Source organism: Blennius ocellaris, assembly GCF_963422515.1.
Source record: "Blennius ocellaris genome assembly, chromosome: 7".
In the NCBI taxonomy this organism is placed as follows: Eukaryota; Metazoa; Chordata; class Actinopteri; order Blenniiformes; family Blenniidae; genus Blennius; species Blennius ocellaris.
Genome location: NC_137656.1, coordinates 13,936,064 through 13,945,895, shown reverse-complemented (window position 1 = coordinate 13,945,895; position 9,832 = coordinate 13,936,064). Strand labels below are relative to the sequence as shown.

Genomic DNA, 9,832 nt, shown 5'->3' with positions numbered 1-9,832 from the left:
GTAGAAATAAGCACGCAAAATCCGGCGCGAGCAGTCCACACACGTTCAGGCCACCACGTACACGCCTCCGGGGGCGAGGGAAATACACAAATCATGACAGTCATTTTCTCACACATGCAAAGACAGGTCCTGTAAAAGGACTTTTATAGATGCCACCTGTCCATATGGGATGTGATAAACACACCCGGCTTTGTCCTGTTTAGTTGAATTAAGTCTGTGGCTGTTAGCACATGGCACCGGCCTCCCTCCTTCCTCTCACCCTCCTGCACAGGCCTCTCCACTTCCATCCACCACCCCACCCCACCCCACCTAGCACGCACGCACACGCACACGCACACGCACACGCACACACACACGCACACACACACGCACACACACACGCACACACACACACGCACACACACACACGCACACAGTCCTGAGTTGTCGAGTACAAGTGGAAGCGATCCATCACATTTTCATTCCCTCTCTCCGTGGAGCCCCTCACAGTCACCTCATCTCTCCTCATCACATCTGCCAAAACATTTCTCTCACGCTCGCACCGCTGAAGGTTTTCAAACATTCTCTTGGTTTAAAAAAAAAAAAAAAAAAAAATGTGTGTTAAGCTGTACTGTATTGACACACTGTGGACTTTAAGGGTTCAGCCCCAAAACTAAACCCCAGAGCTGGCACACTGGTCTGACTGGAAGCTGCATTTCAATAGTTCACCAGCATCTATGAGGTTGGAAGGTTAAAGGTGTGTATGTATTTTCAGTAGGGATGTGATTGGAGGTTATCTCCTGGTTTAGTCCAGTTTTGTTTTCATTATAAGAGACCTTGGTTTTTTGCCAAAACATTACCAGAAAGTCCTTTTCTGGTGGACTCACAATTTCTCAAATGAACAAAAGATTGAGTCGTATAAATAATGGCGATGAGCAGTTTTCCTGTTCTGCTTTACATCTGAGGAAGCATCTCACTTATTTTCGTTGACGTGCAAATCTGATCCTCAAATAATCAGGTACAGACATCAATGAGATGAGTCAGTAATGTCAGTAATCGCTCACTTGTCTTTGTAGCACCAGGTTCAGCGGAGTGAAGATTCAAAGCAGCATGGAACTTCTGTTCAAGGATGTTTACAGATTACTTTTGCTGCTGCAGCTCAACTCATTTGTCACATTGTTACAATATCAAAGATTTAAAAAAAAAAAAAAGAAACTTCAACATCAAATCAAAATGAAAGAAAGGTTGCCAGATGTACCATAACAGAGTTAAAGTTTGGTTTAACATGGGGTATAAATGTGCAACACCATAAGAGAATTGCAGAAAGATGCTCTTCCCTGAGATCATAAATCCAACAGCGCAGAGTCCAAGAGAAGCTGCATTAGAAAACACAGCTTTGTTTCAGAAACGCCTTAGGGGACTGTGCACCCTTCAAGTTTCACAACTGTTTGACGGCTCTGGATCCGAGCTGATATTTCAGCATAGACACATTCCTCCAAGAAGATTTTTTTTTTTTTTTGAAAATCTGAAGAGAATCAAGAATTTGAATTGTGTGCGCAATTTCCACAGGATATCTGGATTGAATATAGATGCACAAAAATAAATAACTACTGGACGTCAACAATTCTGTGTTCATTGAAAACAGGTAGAATTTCTATGTCGACCAAATACTGATGAAAGCATGACTGTGCTACTTCCTGTTTGTCTCCCCACTGTGATCTGCATTTCTTCCTAAAACAAACAAAAACTTGCAAATATCTAAATGCCACAATTATTAATTAATCTGTTTTATGAATTTTGGCTGACATGGAGAACTTTAATACAAACTATGCCTGCCATTAGTTGCTTATTCAACTACCACACTGTTGGTTTTTATATAGTCAGAGATTAAACATGAGAACTGGAAACTAACTTCAAGGTCTCATACAATACAAATCTGTGGTCATGCATCATTTTGAAATGAAAGCAATTCTGCGACAATATTGTGGAGTCCTGCCTGTATAAACTTCACTTTTGGCCCCACGCTCAAAGTAGACATTTAGAAAGAGGCAGACAGGAAGAAAAATGAATTGATAAAGATTCCTCCTTTTAAAGATGTGATGGATTGCATTTTGGGGCCCACTAACCGAGAGAAGGCAGTGATGTTATTAGTCTTTTTATCCTCCACAAAAAAGTAACGGCAGCAAATGTTTGTTAGGCAAGAATCCGTTGTGTGTGCTGCCACCTAGTGGTGCAGCTTCATAACTGCAGGTTAGAAACAACAGTTTCACACGAGCGATTGTTAAAACTATTTTATTTTGGAAATACTTTGCAAAAAAAAAAAAAAGAAAGTCGTCATTAAAAACGAGTGTAGGTGTGTTGAAACACACTGGAGGGTTAAAAGCCTCTAAAAGTTTCATTTAAACATTGTTACAGTGAACATAACAGAACACAGAAACTGGACTCAGAATACAAGACAACTAGTTGCATCAGGCTGCAAATCCTTGTAAATTAAAACACGGCAGTTATAGAGGGAGTGGATACGTAAGAGAGAAAAAGCATGTGGATATTGTTCATGTAAAATATCCCACATTATATAAAACACACTTACATATATGCATTAGATAAATGAAGACACAAGCTGACTCATTTGACAGCAACAAACTGGGGGAAACTTGAAACTCTTCCTGCTGCCTTTTATAAATAGTTTGCTTTGGACTTGAAGCTCTTCAAAGTTTCCTGCAGCTTCTGTATGGCAGCTTTATCATCTTCGATACTCTTTGAGGAGATCCGCTGCACCCTGCCATGAAGATCCTCCAGGCACTTCTGTCATACAACAGGAAGCAAAACACAGCTTGTAGTGTCAAGAGTGGGAAAACACAGACGGCACACAACACAGTGGAGTTTAAATTAAATAAACTGCTATTTTACAACAACTGCTTGATGCTGCTGCTGTGCGGCAACCCCCAGAGAAGTGGACGCACCTCAGAGAAAAGCAATGTGCAAAACTGAGTATTTTAACTTTCAGTTTCCAGAGAAGTCAAACGCTGTGTTCTCAGTCAAAACCCCTTCGATTCATTTTGGAGAGTTAGAGAAGGTCAATGTTTATGGAAGCGAACATTTTTAGATTAAAACTGCATTATCTCATTCATAAATAAAAATTAGTGGTCAATCGTCCAAACTGCATTTTCATTTTCTTCTTCAAGACTGCTTATTCCGTGACTGAATTAAAATGAAAAAGCAAATGATGTTTAAGTTTTAATTAGTGACCAAAAAATTCATTTTGAAATATCAAATTTGAAGATTAAAATGCTGTAAAACTTTGAATACTAAACCATCATAGTTGTTTACCTCTGTGATGGACAAGTGGTTCGCAGCTGTAGTGAAGACAGATGCCAGGTTGTTTGCTACTGTTCGTCTCTCTTCATTAGTTTCCTGCAGCACAAGGTGGTACCTTGAAGATGGGGAGAAAAAAAAACAAACCCACTGTAGGTATTTAATTTGCATACACCTACAAAACAAATTTCTAGATGCACACGTTAATTTTTTGAGATGTAGTAAATAAACAGTTGGTGCTCACTGTTGTTGTGCTGTTTTTAGTTGCTGCACCGACTCGTCATAACCATAATTCACTTTCTTCTCCAGAAGTTTCCGGTGGTTATCCACTGCCTCCATCTCCTCAGCCCACTCCTGCGCCTCACGGGCCAGCTCCTGGACACAGAGAAAGATTCCAGATGAAGCGGGAATACGAGCAAAGTGAGTGATTGTATTCTGTCACAACGTACGACAACAACTGTACCTGCATGTCACAATCCAGCCGCTCGTCCAGCTTGCGGATCTGCTCTCTCAGCTGCTTAATATCATTGGACTTATCCATGATGTTGGAACTGACCTAAATACACATACAATTATATACATATAAAAAAAAATTATAATTTGGATAAGATGCCATCTGGTAATTTTGTTTTGAAAAGCGTAATGACCTGTTCACTGGATTCTTCCAGACTGAGTCTCATGTTGGTTAAACGACTGTTCTCCTCCTCAACGTCACTGATCAGCTTTCTCAAGAGAATCTACAACACAGTAGAAAAAAAAGGGGGAAAAAAACACATTATCTTCTTCTAATGTGTCAAGTGATCAAATGGTCAGAAGTCGTTGCACCTGCAACAAAAGTTCCATCAACACAATCTCACGAAATGATGCTACATTCTGAAGGAAAGTCCTCTCCACCAAGAAATGGAACTTTAAAGATTTTTCAAGTGAGGAAAGTCATTTTCCCAACTTTGCAACACTGGTGTGAAACGGCACAATCAAGACAAATCTGTTTTGTCCAAGTTTGGATAGAGACTTTAAAAGTACTTTGTATTGTTTCCATAAGATGAAGTTTACATTTGCAGTCTGTATTGAGAGCCATGATAAATCTGGATTATTTGTTTTTTGCTCATTTTGAAAGTCTTCTGCCATGATTTTTTCTGTGTAAAGTAAATGACACAAAAAGATCACATAGGTTTTACTCCATGACACGTGAATTTTTGCAATGTACAATACATCAGACTTGACGGACAAAAGTAACACAATTCTTATCCCAAACCCAAAAGCCCGGAATAAATACGTACGGAATCTGCCAAAACAAAAACGAGGATTCAGCAAAACGTTCCAAGTTTGTTCTTAAGGCGACGATAGTTCCGCAATGAGGATGGAGGATTAGTACCTGTATCTGAGCTTTATGTTGAACCATGCTGGCGGGTCCACATTCAAAAGGTCTGATCTCAAAATCGTGACCACATGCATTCTCTGCAGATAGCGGGATCAGCTTCAGTTTACGTGCCAGCTTGTGGTATTCTGCCAGCTTCAACTCCGCCTGGAATAAAAAGCGTAAAAATAAATTTAAAAAATCAGACACTCAGTGAGTAAAAAAGGAAAAACAAAAGGTTGAAAGACTTGTCACTACATGAACAATATGAGACGCCGTAGCTCAGTTGGTAGAGGAGCCATCTTTCAATGGCACAATTGCAGGTTTGACTCCCGCATCCATATGTCAAATGCGAAAAAAATCATTGGTGGCATTATTTGGGTCAGTCGTTAAATGGAGTAAAAACAGTAGGTGCACATCGGTTACCTTCTCTTTCACTTTGGCAAGAGCGATCTCTTCATTCCACTTGTGCTGTTCAGCATCCTCAAGGGATTTGCTCAGACTGGAGATTGTCTGTTGGAGCTCCCGCTTTTCTCTGTTGATTCTTTCGACATCCGCTGGAGTAAACTTCTGGTTTTGCAGGAGGCGTTGCAGTTCATCTCTCTCATGCTTCAAAGATTCCAGATGACTCGCTGGAACAATACCAAGAGGAGTATGAAGTGGACAATCCTCTGGTCTGGTACAAGGCAAAACATCCATTTGGGAAGAATCAAAATGATCATCGATGCTGCTGTGGCACATTTAACCTGACAACTTGCAGCTACTCCCAGAACGTGGGCCGTGTAACATAAGAGAAAAAGCTATCAGGATATAGTTCTCCATACAGATCAATATTATTATTTACTACAATATGCTTTCTTTATGTTGAGTTTGTCCAAACACCATCAATACTTCTTCATGAAGAAACTTAGAAGCTTTATTTGTTAACCTTTGATCATTTAAAATGTTTCCGTTTCACTGAAGATTTCATTAACATCAATTGAGCTTCCCACAAGATCCAGAGAATAATAAATGGGTTGGAACAAAAGTTTTAGAGAACCAAAGTGTTGCTCATGCATACCGATGTGTTCCCGCTCATCACTCAGTTCGGAATCTTTGTTCTTCAGGTTGACTTCAAAAGACTCCAGGCTGCTTCGATAGCTCTGAAGTTTCTTCTGATCCGCCTGCAGCTTCACCTTTTCCATCCTCTTTGTCATCAGTCGGTCCTGGACAGAAAGATTTGAATCTAGTGAACTCAACCACAACTAAGTGTAAAACCAGAGGACAACCAATGTCAAAGCCAATGAAGAGCAGATAAGGCTGTGCAAACAATCTTACAGTTTGACTGTCCTTCTCCAGTCGTTCAACCTCATCGCTGACAATCTGATGCTTTTCCTCCATCGTGGCCAGCAGAGCATCGTCGACATTGTAGAGTTTCTCTGTGAAGAGAAACACTCTTTTAATCGATTAATGCTAAAATTCGAATTTTCCCCTTCGAAACCAACATAACGTACAGACTGGATGAAAACTCTCCACTCGACCAACATTCTCGTTGATCATTGACCAACGAGAGAAAAGGAAATTAATTCATGTGCGCTTACTTAGTCGACTCAGGAGGGCCTCATCCTCGTCTTCAAATGTGTCGTCACCCTGCATGAACTTGGAGTAGGTCTCAGCTGTGTAGTCCGAGAAGAGCTGCAGGAAAACAATGTGAGCACTTGGCAAAAATCTGAAGAAACAATGTACCAGCGAGGTCAACGCCACCTGTACACGTTTTAGTTGAGCCGTACACCTTTAAGAAAAACTCTGTAAACCTTGTTGTAATGTGCTCCTTCCTCAATGTTGTCAGCGTCTTCACTGAAGTCAGTGAAGAGCAGCTCCGGTTTACTCAGACTCCATGTGATCTGATACAAAGAGACAAGCAATTAGTAAGAGTGATCATTAATAGATTGAAACAACTATGGTTGTGTGGCGTTTGCATTTCCTTCCCGAGTTTGCTTTTCTTTCAGTTCAGTGCAGCTCAGTTTGAATAAGTGTTTGTGTCTCACCTTCACATAATCAATGAGCCACATGAGGGCCCCCAGAGCCTGGGGCCAAGTGTGAGGCGCTCCAACAGAATACATTGAAGACTTGGAAAGAACAAATGGATACCTTGATACCAAAACAGAGACGAGTAGAGAAAGTGAGCATGCAACAAGGGCTTACAACAAATTCGAATTCAAAGACTTGGTAGGATGGTTTTTCAAACCCTGATTTGGTATTTTCTGGAATATCTACCCTTTTGAAATTATTTCTATATCAATTGTCAAGACTTTGGTGACAAAGGTTTAAATTAAAAGCAACTAAAGAATCTAAAGAAGAAGAAAGTAATTTTCCACTATATGTATAGCTGATCAGACATTCTTACCTCAAGGTCTTTAACATAGCTGGAACCTCCTCCTCAACTTTGGAGTTTGGCATGACAAAGGTTGGATCGAGGTGGGAGTAAATGAACTCAAACATTTTGACAAACTCCTTGGTTGAGGGCGACTGCAGGGTCTTGGCTGCCAAAGGGCCTGGGTACCCCTGCTCTGTCAAAAACTGAAGAAAAAAAAAATATGGGACAGAAATACAAGTTAGTGACTTGTTCACACCTAGTATTTAATATTAAAAAGGTTTTGTGTGCGCCACATCTTAAAGTGTATGGATGTACAGCACATATATATATATATATATATATGTATACACATTTACCTCATGGAGCTGCCTGATGCATTGCTGAACAAAAGATTTGTCATGCAGAGGTCTGGAATCTTTGATTTTCTCACTTCCTCCAAACCCTGACATCATGCTATTGCGAGGCATGCCAGCACCGCTTGTCCTGCAGGGAATGGATACAATATCATCCACATCTCAATGTCTGCTTTAAAGTAAGAGATAAATACAAAATCAAAATTGAGCAGATTTATGATTCAATCCGATAATCATTTCTATTCTATTCAACGTACCGAGCGCCAAAAAAGCTGGTCCGTTTTTCAGAAGTCATGGACTGCGGCTTGGACATGCTGAGCTTTCCAAACGAAGGCTGTTTACTGTACGGAATCAACACAAATAAACATATGAATAGGGCATCTTTAAATTCCACTTCATTTATTTACATTTACATATCAAAAAAATGAGGAGGGAGTTCATTTTGTGGACCCTGGACATATGCAGGAAGGTGTAACGGAGACACAGTGTCAGATTTAATTACAAGTCAGAGACTGAGCTGTGCCGATCAATAATAAAATCCAAGTTTATCAGTGTGGTGAAACCAACCTCTGGGGTGTTGTATACACCATGCTCATCCTGTTGCCGTCCTGCACTCGCATGGGCAGCTCAGATGGCCTGCCGCCTGTCCGACTCATCCTTCCCCTAGACACACAAACGAAACAGATATACGTTAATGACATCATACTTCCTTAACATCCATCTCCCGTCTATATCGCCTTGTCCCGTTCAGGGAAGCAGGGCACTGGAGCCAATCACAGCTTAATATGAGCAATGGCAGGATACCTGGCATGTTGACGGTCCATCACAGGGCAAACACACCAAATAACCCCTTAAGCATGTTTTTTTGAACTGCGGACGAAAACCAAAGTACCCAGGGAGAATAGAGTCTGCAACTAGTTTAAACAGACCTTTTGTAGAAGCTGTTGAAGAAATCAAGTCTGAAGGGTGAAGGACTGTTTTAAAATTTCCGGGTATGAGGAGTCGCTGTATTTTGGACTAAAAGTATGTTATAGTGTTTATTTGAAAGGATTTAAACTGTGCAGAATTTACCTCAATTTATATTCTATAGCATTGAAGGGACCCAGTGAAACGGATGGATGAGTTTAAACAAGTGTCGGTCTTTCGCTTCGCAGTGACTGAGGGAGGTTTACGTCCGTTGGAAGGAGTGGACTCATTCCAACGAGCTAAAAATGTCACAGGAGCATCCAGAGTTAACGGAACCCGCAAACGTGTGTTTTTCGGAGCTTCAAACAAAGTGAAAGAAGTATATTTTTTTGTCGGAGGTGACACATACCGCTCCATGTTGTAGACCGATGCTTGCAAAGGTAAGCGAACCGACGACGTTCAAACAGACAACAACCCGCCAAAATTAAATAGTGGAGGACAGTGACGTCATCACGCTACTACGGCGAGCCGGAGGTTCCAAGAATCATGTTCAGAAACCGTAGTTTTTATTTTTTGAAGAAAAACTGAAATAACAATAAGAATAATAATAATAATAATAACGAAAAGCTAATGACCACCTGAAAAACATTGCATTAATTAAAGGATTTCTGAACTAACAAGATTCAGAGAAACTTTCAGTAGGCTGGACAGTGTGTTTACATGTGTAAGAAATATGTTCGACAGCTGCAGCCAGAATCCTCAACACCTTTTAGACATTGTTGATTTACTGTAAAAATTCTTCTCAATATAAAACATTGAAAAGTCAGAGAAAAGCTGAGAGACATCTTCCTCAAACACTGACTCAGTGATAGAGGAGACCCAGCCTGATTGTTCAGATTGTGACAAAGTTACTTGTGAAAGAGGTCCAATCCAGATTTTGATGCTTGTGGGACAACTTTGGAATAATCATTTTGTATGTTACATCTTCAAAAAGACGACAGCTGAACATGTATCTAAATTGATGTCAGGTTTTATAGGCAAGATGAAATGTAACCCTGTGGCCAGATTTCAACAACCAAGTCTGACAAATCACTAATGGCAATGAGGGTCTTAGTGGCATCGATAGACAGCCTGAAGATCAAATTGAAAATTGCTCAGGAGGACACAATTCAAAATGCAGTTGAACTTGCTGTGCATCTAGCGATACTTCTGTTTTTCCCTTATCGCACTGAATGATGCAAAACATTTGTAGGTGTAAAAACCTTAAAAGAAAGATATTCCTTGTGGTTTGCTTGCCCCCACAAGCAGAGCACATGCTCCTCCTCTCGGAAAAAGGGGAGCAATTAAGCATATGGTGTCAAAATGAATCAAATTCTGCAACTAAATGAACTTGTTTTGGACAGCAAATCACCTACATTTTGTTCATACAAAGCAAGATTACTGCAACTTCTCTATGCTTATTTGCAATAGTACGAGTGACCATAAGTGCACCCACTGCCCCCGTTGGACTCAAAAGCATCTGTGAATGATTTTTCTTTTGACTATCCAGATCCAATAATTGTATTT

The 9,832-nt window shown here is 40.4% G+C and overlaps 1 protein-coding gene across 1 annotated transcript; it reads right to left on the bottom strand.

Annotated features, from left to right (window-relative positions):
* Positions 1–2,428: 2,428 nt before the first annotated feature.
* ndc80 (NDC80 kinetochore complex component) lies at positions 2,429–8,683 on the bottom strand (the record flags this gene model as incomplete). Its single annotated transcript, XM_080499997.1, has 17 exons — positions 2,429–2,784; positions 3,310–3,412; positions 3,539–3,669; positions 3,758–3,850; positions 3,942–4,031; positions 4,670–4,819; positions 5,078–5,283; positions 5,712–5,856; positions 5,969–6,069; positions 6,232–6,325; positions 6,445–6,534; positions 6,679–6,781; positions 7,038–7,210; positions 7,364–7,490; positions 7,618–7,701; positions 7,928–8,023; positions 8,676–8,683. 17 exons carry the CDS (start codon positions 8,681–8,683, stop codon positions 2,656–2,658), a joined length of 1,923 nt encoding a protein of 640 aa, XP_080356123.1. The 3' UTR covers positions 2,429–2,655.
* Positions 8,684–9,832: the final 1,149 nt, after the last annotated feature.